Source organism: Micropterus salmoides, unplaced genomic scaffold, assembly GCF_014851395.1.
Source record: "Micropterus salmoides isolate LMB-PRFRI ecotype aquatic unplaced genomic scaffold, ASM1485139v1 Ms_hic_scaffold_13, whole genome shotgun sequence".
Lineage (NCBI taxonomy): Eukaryota > Metazoa > Chordata > Actinopteri > Centrarchiformes > Centrarchidae > Micropterus > Micropterus salmoides.
Window position 1 is genome coordinate 2292091 of NW_024040374.1, and position 14482 is coordinate 2306572.

General features: G+C 43.4%; 1 protein-coding gene across 1 annotated transcript in view; it reads right to left on the bottom strand.

The window, feature by feature from the left end:
- Positions 1-250: 250 nt before the first annotated feature.
- The window catches only part of zc3h3 (zinc finger CCCH-type containing 3), a 66896-nt gene continuing 52664 nt past the window's right edge, over positions 251-14482 (bottom strand). Inside the window, exons 9-12 of the mRNA XM_038715038.1 lie at positions 11216-11347; positions 5649-5812; positions 5403-5560; positions 251-512 (exon numbers count right to left, since the gene is read on the bottom strand). Of these exons, the coding sequence (XP_038570966.1) occupies positions 481-512; positions 5403-5560; positions 5649-5812; positions 11216-11347 (486 nt within the window). The 3' untranslated portion in view covers positions 251-480. The remainder of the gene's footprint in view (positions 513-5402; positions 5561-5648; positions 5813-11215; positions 11348-14482) is intronic.

Sequence of the window (14482 nt, forward strand, 5' to 3'; positions counted from 1 at the left end):
GGGAAATCTCCACACACCACACGCTCACAGCATGGTGATGATGAAGTCACTGTCCACTCATGTGTCTCGTCTCCAGGCCTTAAAGTGAGGGGCACTGCTGCTTCTGTCACCACCTTCCCAATGAAAACTCTCGCAAACACGCCCGGGTCATGTGACAACACCGCTGCTCTCAAACAGAAAACACACTCACAGCCAATAAACACTCTCACAGCACTGACATCACATGTCAAAAAGAGTCTGTGAAACAAAACACAGTAAGAGTTGATGTTTTATTTGTCTTTTTAAAATGTACAAAACCTGATGAGAAAATCTGTATTGTAAACACCCAAATTGATATGTAAAACGGATTTCTAGATATAGAAGATAAAACTTTCTGGCCCTGAGTCAAGAAATTCAGAGGGAAGAGACACAGACACACCTGTCGGGACAGAAAATCATTGATAAGTGTTTTCACCTCCAGTGCTGCTGGTTTCTGTAGTCTCACAGCCGAGGCTTGATCTGCATTTTTTTCTCTGTGGGGGGAAAAAAAAACAAAACAGGGAATTATAATGAAAGAAGAGTATTGGCAGAAACGAAATGATGCAAAGACAATGTGTGAGCGTGTGCTCACTCATGTGCAACTGACTGATCTAGTGTGTGTTGTATCCTGCTGAAACGCTGAGTGATGACATCTCAGCTGATGAGTAAATGAGGAAGAGAACGGGACAACAGGGATGGATGAAGGTGCGTCTACAGAGTGTGTGTGTGTGTGTGTGTGTGTGTGTGTGTGTGTGAGGTCGCAGTCTGGCAGTGATACATTGCGTCTGAGCTAATTTATGCAAAGTGAAGAGGAGCTTGTTTGGCTGAGTTCCACCTTTAATGAGGCTTTTGGTGGTGCAGTGTGTTAGTGAGGGACCAGAGAGTCATTAGTATTACTTAAGAGCACAAACCAACCGGACAGAGTGGGTGGAGGGGCGACGACATGATCACTGGTTCACATGTGTTTGCGAGTATGTCTCTGTAAAACATTAGACGAGCTCAGTTCTAGGGTTGCATCTTACGTTGTCAGAAAATAGTGAAACCTTTCCATTACAAGTTCACAGAACCCAACGTCACATCTATAAATTGCTAGTTTAAAAAACAAAAAACAAAAATTAGTTCAGAGTTCCTTGATGTGAGTAATCCATCCATACTTACTGTATACAAAGCAAGCTTAAGCATACATAAATGCACTTACACTTACATGCAAAAACAACCCAGAAACATATGTGGACACATGAAAACATCCACTGCAACAATATTATTAGAAACTTGGGACTGTGTGTACTGTATGTGAGAGGAGAAGGCTGAGGTCAGGTCAAAGGTCCCACTTTTTTCCAAGATGGGGAGACTAAATATAAACAATGAAAGAGAAGGAGGATTACCTAACAGTTTGTCAGTTTCTCATCCCTGATCTTTTCAACTGAGAGATTTCTCACTAGCAGGAATACGATGAAGCTGCCATGATAACATAGTTCCATCTCAGGTTAAGTGAATTTGTAGGGCAACTTAATGTAGATGAAAAAGGGTCCGCACGCTGTAGCTCTCTTAAGTGTAATTTATCAGCAGATTCAGCAGTTGTGTTTAAAGGTACCGCTCTTCTTCAGACCAACTAGATGTAGCCCAGGGTGAAAGGAGCTGGGCTGGTATGGGGATATTCATGGACCCCCAGTTGAGTGCTGCTGCGTTGGAGTTATCCCCAGAGAACGAGAGAGTCACCTCCATGGGACAACGATTCGCTGAGAGAAAGGCACTGACTGTTGTTTATGTCTATGCATGTGTATCCAGGCTTCTTAAGGCTCGTGCAAACTACACGACTTTCAGCATCGGGCGATGGACGTGCCGTTCTCACTAAACAACTTGCCGTCTTGTGATGGGGGTCTTGAAACTGTTCATACTACGTGACTCGGTGACAGGGGATCACACACTACACGAGCTGACAGCGGCTCTGTCACCCGACGCAGGTCTTTAAATCACGTTTTGTCAAGAAAACACACCTGAAATGTGAAACGGGAAGCGAACCTACAGACAAAACAGCGTTTTGTTATTGTCAAGATAGCAATTATAAAGACAAAGATTCTGGGTGAAAGAATGAATTGGCACAGGCAGGTAGCTGGGATTGTCTGAGCTACAGAGAGAGCTGGAGGTGAGTAAAAAGTGTTTTGCGGTGAAAAAGTAGCTGCCTGCTCTCATTGGCTGGATGTGGATGTCGAGTCGGCCGGCTCCTCCAGATATTTGGCATGATAGATATCTGGCAGACGTCGGCGATGAGTCAGAAATGCGTCTGGGAGCCGTTTTGATGAGTCGTTGTGTAGTTCACACATAACGACTGCCGACCGCCGATCACCCGCTGATTTACTCCCGATCACAGCCTGATGGTCGCCGAGCGGCAAATCGGGCTACAAATCTCTACTGCTCTGCTTCTAGACTTCTGTCCTAGCCATGGACTGGCCATAAACAAACTACAAACACCATGTTCGAGCATCTGGTGATTTATAAGTAAACTTTATACCAGAACACCTTGCGCCAACGTTTGATGATCGACTTTGTGGTGGTTATCATCAGATCTGCGGTTGTAAGGCTGCAGCTAACGATTACTTTAGTAATCGAGTATTTTACAGATTGTTACGGTACCAGTTGTGCAACTCATGACTGTGACGTTACAACACAAACTCACGGCCCAACCAGGTGGAGAACATTAACAACAAACGCACGTTTATACATATACAGCTGAGAATTGCAGCTTACTTTGTTTAGCCTTCAACTCATGATTTCAGTTAAATGCTAAAGTTGGCACCTTGTTTGTGGTCCACTCTGTGGACTTGATGCCAGACCGGGAGCTTTCTGAGCGGATGCTGAAGCATTTCTGTCGCGCTGTTGCGGTGAACTACGGTAGTTTTGTTTTACGGTGGACAGACTGTAACATTACAGACTTGTTGTTTTCTTTTAGCTTGAAATAATCCCATACTTTGAACACTTTCTTGTTCGTCCCTCTCTATTTTCTCTCTTCCTCCACTTTGCAAACAGCGGCATCATAATCACATCGTGTTCACAGTGTAAGTGCGATGTGCACAACATCAATAATTGTAACAGTAATAATTGTCCGTCCGAAGCGCCATATAATTATATGGATTAAACAAAGCATCGATGCAAAGAATTTGTGTGCTTTTTAGTAATTGAATTAATTGATAAGTCGTTTCAGCCCCATGCGGTTGCACGTCCTGGACACTCGGGTAAAGAGAGGAGACGAGCTGTCAACTCATCAACTAGTGGCGAGTTGGATCAAATGGCATGGGAGACTGTCCGACCAGGTAAACCCAAATGTGTAATGAAGCAGACCTGGTTGAGGCGCTTGTCAGTGATATCTTTAACTTTTTCATTTTTCATGCATCCCGGGGGAGGATGGGGACAAGGAATCCAAATGGGCCATGTTCAAACCCTCCAGTGCGGGCTGTCTTGGCAGACACACCTCTCCGATGTTGCATGGAGGTCAGGGACAGTGTCTGTGGAGTGGCAGACAGGGGTGGTGGTTCCCATTTTTAAAAAGGAGGACTGCAGAGTGAGCTCCAGTTATTGGAGGTATCACACTGCTCAGCCTCCCTGGTAAAGCTTATGGCAGGGTGCTGAAAAGGAGACTCCAACCAAATGTTGAACCTCAGATCCAGAAAGAGCAAAGCGAATTCCATCTGGTCATAGAACAGTGGTCCAGTTCTTTATTCTAAAAAGGTTACTAGAGGGGTCCTGGGAGTTTGCCCATCCGGTCTATGTGTGCTTTAAGGACTTGGAGAAGGCTTACAACCCTGTCCCATGGGATGCCGGGGAGGTTGCTACAAGCCACCCGGTCCTATAACTGGAGTGAGGGCTGTCCTTATTCTCAGCATGAAGACAAACAACTTCAGTGGGTGTTGGACTCCACTAGGGTTTGTCCCTTTTTACCAATTCTGTTTGTGACATTCATGGACAGGATTCTCCAGGCACAGCCAGGGGAAGGAGAGTGTCTGGTTTGGGGATCTCAATTCCTACTCTGCTCTTTGCAGATATTGTGGTTCTGTTGATTTTATCAGACCATAGCACCTCCAGGTCTGAGGCAATTGTTCTCAGCCACAAAACGGTGGATTGCTCCCTCTGAGTTGGGAGTAAGTTGTTGCCCCAAGTAAAGGAGTTCTATCTCGGGTTCTTGTTCATAAAGGAGGCAGAAAATGGATGGAAAACCTTACTAAAAAGAAAGGGGGGAAAGTACAAAAATACAGTAGTGAAAATGATTTTGTCTTTTGCCTGTATTTATTCAGAAGATGATAAGGTTTAGGAAGTCTTAGATATGTTAAGTAAATAATCAAATATCTAACTATCAATAACTGCAGTTCTTCTAAGAATAAGTAGTCAAAATGAGTTGGATGATCTGTGTCCAGCTTTTCCACCAAAGCAGATATAGCAGATACAAATATGTTGTCTCTCAGTAGCAGCCATCTCTTGGGAGATTTTCATTTTGTTCGTCAATGAAAAACACCTCTGTCATTTCTTTAGCCAAGATAAATTGCAATCTTATTTTCATTGAAAACAAACTTTAAAGAGTAACATGAGCCCAGGACTGCACTTGAGGACAAAACCTATTAACTTTAGACAGAACTTAACTAATTAGGGCCCTCGCACTTTTTTAGTTTAGTGACTAATAACATTTTTTTTTTATTCAGTCGGGGGAGGGGGGGAATTAATGTTAGTTAATGTGGTGCGAGGTAAATCAGGTTGAACCCAGGTCAAATGGGTTAAATGTTGCTTTGCAGTGCCAGTCAGCATGCGCGTGTGTGTGTGTGTGTCCAGAAGGCAGGGGCAGGTGGATGATCAGGCCTGGATGGGGGAGGAGGCTGGAGGGGGAAGGCAGCCTCTCCTAATCCTCTATCTGTCAACTCTGTCAACAGAGAGCTCAGCTGTGCCTCCGTCCAGCCCAAAAGCTAAATATTATTACCTCTGTCCTCTGAGCATTATTACTCCTCCCCTGAGCATCATCACACTCACTCTACAGACCAGCTCTGATCATCATTATCGGTCTGCAGCTCAGGCGAACCACCACTCCCCATTCTCATGAACTCAGGAATGATCTTGTGGCTTTCATGACAAACATGATCCTTTCACAAAACATCTCTGGACAATATGCCCAACAGTCAGCACTTTTACTCTAGCTTTTACTAAGTAAGTACACACCTAATCCCCTAAGGGAACATTCTATTTTCTTCAACTTGGATACAAGTTTTTACCATAACTCCTATGAATTTAGACATTTTAATTGCCAAATCTGGAGACAACAAGGGCATATATGTATACATATGACTTATTTCTAAGTCATATTGTTTTGTTTGCTAGGTTTGTACGGTAGTATATTTTCATACCTTTAACCTGTGAGGTCTCAGCCAGCAGTGTGTCTGGGGTGTCTGCCTCCTCTGGGGAGCTGGAGAGGGAGATAAAGGACGGCAGTGCCAGAGGACCTTTGGTGGGTGTCTCTGGAGCTGCCTGAGAGCCCTGTGGCATGACAACAGACAGGCGGGGTCTAAAAGAGAAAAAACATTAAACAGAACATAAAAGGTTAATAATTGTGTATAATTCCAAATGAGCTCTGTACAATCTGCCTCCCTGACCTCTTGGAGGGCTCCTTGGATCGGGCTCTCTTCGCTGGAGTGGTGGATGTAGTGCTGGTGTTTCGTTTGGCTCGTTGGCGATGCTGCAGCTTACAGCGGGCTCCTCGAGGGCATGATCCTGTCTTAGAGAAGTCTGGACACACCAGGGTGTGTTTCTTCTTACACTACGGCGAAATAAAAACACAAACCCAGTTTTACCAGTGACAGATAATACGAAGACATTCAACACTGCTACAAAAATCTATGTGTGGATTTAGATCTGGCCTTTAAAAATCTGCGTTATGGGTTTTATTTTTTGGAAGACCTTTTGCCTTCATTAGATTGTGACTGAGATACAGACGTGGTACATGTCTTAACCTCTAGCCCACCAGGTATGTATTTTGATGTGTAAATGTAATCATGTCAAAATCACATCCAGATACAGTCTGGATCCGCAATGGACTGGAATGCCAAGGTGTAAAGGGACACAGAGACAGAACCATCCACACCAATTGACCTAACCTGCATATCTTTAAACTGTGGGAGGAAAACCCACACAGAAAGGCCATTCTCTTACAGAGAATAAAGTTTTCTGTCTTGAGTAGTGCTCCAATGATCTCACCACACAAAGTTAAAGACATTTCAAGTAAGGTTATATGCTGATTAGGAATCTCTGTTACCCCATCCATTCTTTCGTAAAATACTACTTTTGAGAGACAATCTTTCTGTCACCCTCTCTTTTAACATGCAAGTTGAGCAAGTGGGTCACAGTTATCGTCATTTGTTATAGTGCACGAGAGAGAGAGCGCTTTCACATGCGTGTTTGCAAGTGAGTGCGTATGACAGTGTAATACGGGTGTAAATTGGTAGCTTCATTCTCCACGAGATCCGATCCCTCCCACCTGTCAGAAAAGCTAATTATATTCACTCTGGGGTGCAGGCGGTGAGGAGTGTGTGAGTGTGTGTCTGTGTGTGTGAAGGGGTGAGGAGTGCAGGGACTGGGAAGCACATTGGTCCAGAAATAGAGTGTGTATCGGGGTGTGTGTATCGGGGGTGTGTGTGTGTGTGCACGCGCATGGAAAGGGGGTCTTGAGATCGATTTTCCAGGAACCCTATGGTCTCTTGCTCAACTCTCTCTGGAGCCCAGCAGCCCTGACTCACTGTCGTCAGAGGCCCTCTCACCGCCCTCACAGCCATGTTCCTGTGCCCCTTGGTGCCAGGGTAGTCCGGGGGTCAGCTTGCTGTCAAATGTTTCTCTGGATCATCTTATAGGGCTGCGGTTTTGACACCACGTTTCGGTCAACAAATCAGGTCTGCTGCTGGTGTCAGTGATGTTCATCGTTTTATATTTGGTGTCTGACATCACTGCTAAGCCGTCAGGTCCAGATACGGCTGAGAAATACATTAATATTTATAATTTATTGTTGTAATTGTGTTGTGGAAAGTTTTGGAGCTACAGTGGTGCATCAAACAGAGCATTTCCTATTGCAGGCCTGACCAATCACTAACATTTCATGCACTTTCTGATTACATAGTTGTGACTGCAGACCTCATTATTTTATTTCAAAGACAACCTGCAAATGTTACTGCATTAAGAGATAAATCCTGTCCTTATTTAGATTGCAAGCTAAGTGGTGTTCTTTTTCTTCTTCTTCTTCAAATCACACTTTTACTTTTGCATGACTTTAAGAAGATACATTGATTTGATGTTAAACATGTTTTTTCTGTTCATTTAAAATGTTTGATTGCATCCTTTCAAAGACAACTGTGATCTCAGTGTAGGGTGAAATTATCACGATTACCATTTTAGCCACAACTGTGCGGCCAAAATGACCAGCAGTCCAATGTGATATGTAACTACAAAATGTTACATGTAACTTCGCAAGCCTAAACATTGTAATATACAGTTTAAAAACATCAGGATTGCTTATCATATTTATGGTCTCTTATATTGCTCAAGACTACCTCTGAACCTACTGCTATGTGCGAACCTAAAATGTTTACTTTAATGTAAAATTAAAATGTGCACAGAGTTCTGATCCAGAGACAAGTGTGACGGGACAACAGGAGTTAACAAAGCTGAAGCACTTTCAGTGTAAGAAACTGAACGTGTCGGAGAAATTGACTGTAAAAGCTGAGTCCACTCCTCATAGCTCCATACATCCTCATTTTCATAAAAAGACAGAGAGAGAGAGACAGAGAGAGACAGACAGAGAGAGAGATGGGAAATAGGAGGAAAAAGCTAAAGTGGACAGAACATCTTTATCCCACACCAAGTTAACAATTTTCCACTTGATTTAAGGAATGCTGGGATGTCTCTGGGGCCTATTAGAGAGCTCTCTGCTGGGCCAAAACCAGGAGGAGTCAGCACATTTACCCAGAGACTGAGAGAATGAGCAAAAGAAGCAAGAAAGCGAGAGAGAGGGAGGGCAGGAGATAGAAGAGACAGTAAAATAAAAAAGGGACATTGCATGCATTTACATCTTGGGCATTAAGCAGACACTTGTCAGAGCAACTTACAGCGAGTAGAACGGAACAATAAATGAACTCAGGTTACTGAGTATTAACAGAGAGGGTAATATTAAGAAGATGAAAGTGTAAAGTATGTTCAAAATTAAATTAGCACTGTATCAAAAAAATGTAGCATCCTCATTTGTTTCAATGAGACCCACTGTGCTGATGCATTGCAGACGGGTCACAGATGGCTACTTTGAATAGATGCAACATTGTCCAGCAACTGTTGCTCAACATGTGCTGCAATGCAAGTCTAGATCAATGGGGAAGGCACTATAGTGGCCTAATCAAAAAACTCGATGAAGCAACATGAACGGCAAACTGTTTACCAATGGTCCTGACGGAGGACAAGGCACAGCAAAGAGCCCAGCTCGTCGCTGTGAGCATGTCAATGCCCCTAAGATAGCAAGAGGCTTGCTACGACAGTTAATATCAAAAGAATTAGAAGACAGAAAAGTGCGGGATTTTAAAATACAAGCAGAATAAGTTAAAAAGTTAATCTTTTCAGATGTAGTTTCAAAGCTTTTTGAAGTTCAAGAACAAATTCCCACATGCACATATTTTTTTATCCGCAAGGCAGGAGTAGCTCTCATGTGTATGTGTACATGAGTGCAAACTAGCTAACCACTACCACAACGGTGAATTTCTTTAAACTCGTCATGAGATTGGAAAAGAAATTGAGAAATTATCTTACAAAGGAGATGGCACTGTAAAGTTTTGCTTTGCAGCAGAAGAACAAAGGTAAAGGCAGAGGTCAAAAAATAAAGAGAGACTGCATAAAAACAGTGAAATCACAGATTAATTGAGTTAAATAGCCAAACAGTTACATACTGTTTACATTGTTACAACATGCTGAATCAGCAGATTGGCCACTGACAACAGCCGATAACAGATGACAATAGGAAACCTCACACCTGATGCAGAAGCCACATTTGAGGTAACGGGGAAAAAAAGGGAAACAATCAAAAACAGCTCAAATTTGATGCTGTGGTGGAAAGAAAGGAGAGGGGCGATTAGGAAGGCACAGACAGATCCTGTGAGGTAGAGGGTGTGTGTGAGACAAAGCCAGGATGGTGGCAAGTCTGCGAGAAGGAGGAGGATGGAGGCGAGGAGCGGACTTAACCCCTGAGCTGCTGGAGTGTCTGCCTGCCTGGCCCATAGTGCCATCCTCAGCAGTTTTCCCATCTATAATTACTGCCTGCTATCCATCATAGAGCCACCAGAGCCTCACAGCGCAGTGCACAATAAACACACACACAAACACGCACGCACACAAGGAAAATCACAGACCTAAGCACTTCAGCTAATAGAATAAATATTAATATCCCTTTTGTTTTCTATATCCTCATTTCCCCATGCGCCATTTAAATGAGGTCTGACAGTGTGAAAAAGCATCTGTTTCACACTCAACGCTCAAAAACAAGCAGAGAGAGGAGGAGGAGAGGGGGAGACAAAGGGAGGCAAAAACACAAGAGGGGGTGAGGAGGAGGAGTGGAGGATGTGTTTGAGGTGGACGTAGGGACAGTGTGTATGTGGGGGGACTCGGGTGTCATGTGTAGGCGGCTCTCTGTTACCCGTCCGACCCGCAATGTGTCACTCAGACACTACAGTTATGCCATTATGGACCCTGCAGCTGTTCCTGCTTGTGTGTCACTGTGTACGTGTGTGTGTGTGTGTACGTGTGTGTGTGTATACGTGTGTGTGTGTATACGCGTGTGTGTGCAGGGGGGAATGGTTACCAAACTACTTGTTTACCTAAGACTCAGTTTAACTTCAGTGGAACTGTATACATGCTGTACAGTATAATTATACATTGAAATGAAGAACGCAGCTTAAACAAAGAACTGTACAATCCAATGCATCATTGCAATGCTTAATAAAGATATAGTGAGATTAAACCAATATGAAGTCCAAAAAACGCTGACAGTGTATTAAGAGAGTGAAAACAGTGACATCTATTGTTAATTATTGCATTCAAGCTGACACCGCGACACAGGTGAAATCTGTTTTGATGGCCATCTGAAAGGGTCAACACATTAGCTGACCAGCGTCCATGACCCTTGTCTGAAACTGGGCTGAACACCGGTCAGATTCTCTCTGGCTTTGGTTAATAGGTGTTGGTAAGTTGGCATAGATAGAACTTAACAGACTCCCCAAAGAGAGAGACAACATGACCATGGGCGAGCACAAAACAGCTGGGAAGCAGAGGGAAGTGAAAGTGAAATCTGGCGTTACTTGGTGCTTTGTCATTCTTTGTAATTCTGTATTTTAGCAGCGCAGCTTCTAGATCTATAATCAGATTGCAACCATGTGTGTGCTCATATGCATGCTTTAACACATGAGCGAGCAGGATCGGACGAGCAGAGACCTAAACACTGGAAGACAGCTTCACACAACATGCTGGAAACTCCCACAGCAACGTTAGAGTAATATTTTTTATCAGCTTGACGTTGAACTAATCCATAATCGTTGCATGACGTTACATTGACTGCGTTGGCTCGCCTGCTGCTTTACAGTAAACATTACTATTTGAGTCTCTTTCAGCAGAGGCTCAGCAACATCAGCACAGCTAAATGTACTGTGGTGTTGTCCAGCATATTTATCATTGTATATTAAGTGGGTCACGTAAGTTACAGCTATCGGTAAAATATAAATAAATCTAAATTGAACGTTACGAAACAAACAGCGGCAGATCTGTACTAACGAGAGCTGGCTGCTCCTGCCTTACATCACTATAGGCTAGTAGAAACAAATCGCTCCTCAAATGCTTTTTACCTTTAAATCGTTTGTTGCAGGCCAAAATCAACACTGACATAACACCGGTGGTACACAGGATATAAATATGGATCTTGTTAGCTGGTGAAGTGTGGAAAGCGATAAAACTGTAGTATTTGCACCAGATGCTGTTAGCAACTGCTCGGGATTAGCCGGAGAGCTAAAGTTATCTTGAGCCAACAAAAGCATTTTCTGTTTATGTTGATTGTTTTGGCTGGATAAATAAGTGCTCATACAGAATAGTCATATGGAGTCTCTGACACAAAGACATTGAAGCGTTTAATTCTTTGGTGTGGTACCTTCTCTCCCTCAGGACAGTAGCCTTTGACAAAGTCCTCACACACTTCAGCTTTGCGTGACACGTAGACATGACTGTAGGGACAGTTGCTGTTGTTACAGATTCCCTTCAGGAAGTAGGAACACACCGGCATCTAGAGTGAGAGAGAGAGTGAGAGAGAGAGAGAAATGTAAGCCATCTGAACCTGAGAAATTTTTCATTGGCCATCTGGACCTGAGAAATTTTTCATAGAACTTCACAATAGAATCTCCATTGGTTGTGTTGAATTAGCATTATTCATCTGAGTTGTGTTGAAGGAGTTGAAGCTGAGCAGACATTCTTCATATATTCTGGGACTGCCCAAAACTCCCACATTATTGGCCACACATTAAATGTCCAAAAAGAGAATTGACTTTGTTTCAATCTGACTCCGACAGAATCAAGCACTTTGGATCCTTGGCATTCCCCTGAAAGCATATCAGACAATACATTGAGGCATCTACAGTCCCCTCCAAAAGTATTGGAACGGTGAGGCAAATTCCTTTGTTTTTGTTGTTCAAATAAATAACATTTAATATTTGGTGGCATAATAATTGCTTGCAATAACTGCCTCAAGCCTGCGACCCATCGACATCACCAAACTGTTGCATTCTTCATTTGTGATGCTATTCCAGGTTTTTAGTGCAGCTCCTTTCAGTTCTTGTTTGTTTCGTGGTGTTTCTCCCTTCAGTCTCCTCTTAAGGAGGTGAAACGCAGCTCTATTGGGTTAAGTTCAGGTGATTTACTTGGCCAGTCTAAAACCTTCCACTTTTTCCCCCTGATGAAGTCCTTTGTTTTGTTGGCAGTGTGCTTTGGGTCATTGTCCTGCTGCATGATAAACTTCCTCCCCATTAGTTTCAACGCATTTCTCCGTAAATTGGCAGACAAAATGTTTCTGTCTAATAAATTGGTAGACTATTAAGTTACGTTACAAGTCACGGTGGATATTTTACGGACGGACCAGGTCAAGCAACAGTGAACACACAGGGTCCTGCTGCCGTGATAATGGATCGCGGATGGAAATGTACGAAAAAAAGACGAGTTCTCAGTCTTTTAGGCGACTTTATAAAACGTACCGCTGATGGAGAAAATGGAGCAGACGGGGGGAGAGCGAGGCGGGGCAAGACGGGGCGTTTACCTGAAGTGTAGGTGTGTGTGAGTGTGCAAAGCATACTTAAAAACAATAATAAGAATGTTCGTGAACTGTAACTTTTAATACTGCTGTTCTTGTGTCACATAGTAGTTTTAAGAGTTTTTTTTAAGAGTTTTTTTTATGCAGGAATATAGTTGTTTAAACTCCAAATATGTGGTTGATTTCTCAAGACCGTCATCAAGACGGGCTGCTCTTCCAATTGCTGAATGACTGACTGCGTGCTCCCGTTCCTGGGAGTTTGTACTCCCGAGCCGAACTTGCCAAGTCCGAACTTTAAAGTACAGAAGTCCCAACTTGGCAAACTCGGTAATGAGGAAAAGGGTTGGTCTCATCAGTCCATAAGATTGTGTTCCAGAACTTTTGCGGCTCATCTCTCTACTTCTTTGTAAAATTTCAGTCCGTCCTTGCGATTCTTCCTGCTGATGAGTGGTTTGCATCTTGTGGTGTGGCCTCTATATTTCTGCTCTCTGAGTCTTCTTCCAACAGTGGATTGTGATACCTTCACCCTGCACTGTGGAGGTCGTTGCTGATGTCACTTCCTGATGTTTTGGGGGTTTTCTTCACAGCTCTCACCATATTTCTGTCATCAACTACTGTTGTTTTCCTTGGCCGACCTGTTGGGCGTCTGTTGCTCAGTACACCAGTAGTTTCTTTCTTTTTCAGGACATTCCAAATTGTTGTGCTTGCTGTGCCCAATGTTTGTCCAATGGCTCTGGTCAATTTTCCTTCTTTTCTCAGCTTGACAGTGGCTTGCTTTTCTCCCATAGACAGCTCTCTGGTCTTCATGTTGGTTTATCCTCATTAACAGGAAATGCAGTCTTTATAGGTTTGAACCAAGGATGAAAACTTGGACTAGTCATGCAGAGCTATTTAATGTTTGGACAATCAGCCTAAAAGGCAACACCTGGGCAACAAGAAACATCTGGCAGTCACATGTTCCAATAGTTTTGCTCACTTGAAAAATGGGGGGGTTCAAACAAAGCGTGGTATGTCCTGAGTTGTTTAACACATCTAGATGTGAATACCAGGAAATGAGAGCTGAAATTCTGAACTCTTGTCTCAGACTCATATTTTGATTTTAAACCCAAATGTCTTCAGTGAACAACAAAAACAAAGGAATTTGCCTTACCGTTCCAATACTTTTGGAGGGTACTGTATTAAAGATCTGAGTAAAAGTAAAGGTTTCCTTGTTAAAACTGCAGCCTCCAAATATTGGGCAAGGAGAAGAAAGGGTTAAAATGGTCCTGGAAAAAATGACGTCAACAATAAATATTGTTGCCGTTTTGTTTCCCTTACAAATTTTATTTTCTATTATTTTTCTGTTATCTGCCAAGATCATCTCCCCGAGAGTTTAAAAATACAAATATGGAAACAACACTCAGAGAGCACAGGTGATGAGGGAACGTGATTACATGAGATTATATGAATTTGTCAACAGGCAGTTCAGACCAAGCGGGAACCAAATGAGTTTATGGTCAGAGCATGATTTTTGAAAATGATGGTCCCATTTAGATAAAAACAGATGATAAAGCTGGGGATGCTTTAGGGTGTGGCTACCTTGTGAATGACAAGTCGCTGTCACGCCAGACATGTCCCATGTGCCATGCAATCGGTCACGCTGAGCAGCTAAATTACCTTAATTGCAGTTGATAGCAGCAGAGTGAATGTGTGTCTTGACAGTGTGTGTGCAGGGTGTGCATGTGCAGAGATGCGCTGTTTGGTACACGTGGGCGAGCCTGGTGGAGGCCGGTCTAAATATACCTCTAAGAGGTTTAATGGAGAGGGATAAGGGGGAGGTCGGGGGAGGCGGAGTGTGAGAGGGACTCCTCCTTGTTGGGATGGGATCAGTTCTACCTAATTAACTGTTACAGAAATATTTATCCAGGCTGCAGCTCGTCCAGCTCTCAGGATGTGTTTATGCACTCTGGATGTGTGCACACTGTACAGACTGGGCCAGTGGTGGAGGGAGGAGGGAGAAGGAGGGTGATGTTCCCAAGTGTGTGTGTGTGTGGTGGGGGGGGAGATGCCATGGGAGTAGACACTGGGGTGTCTGGTTTCGCGGTATTTGTGGTAGTGTGAGGACAGGGGGGTGGGGTG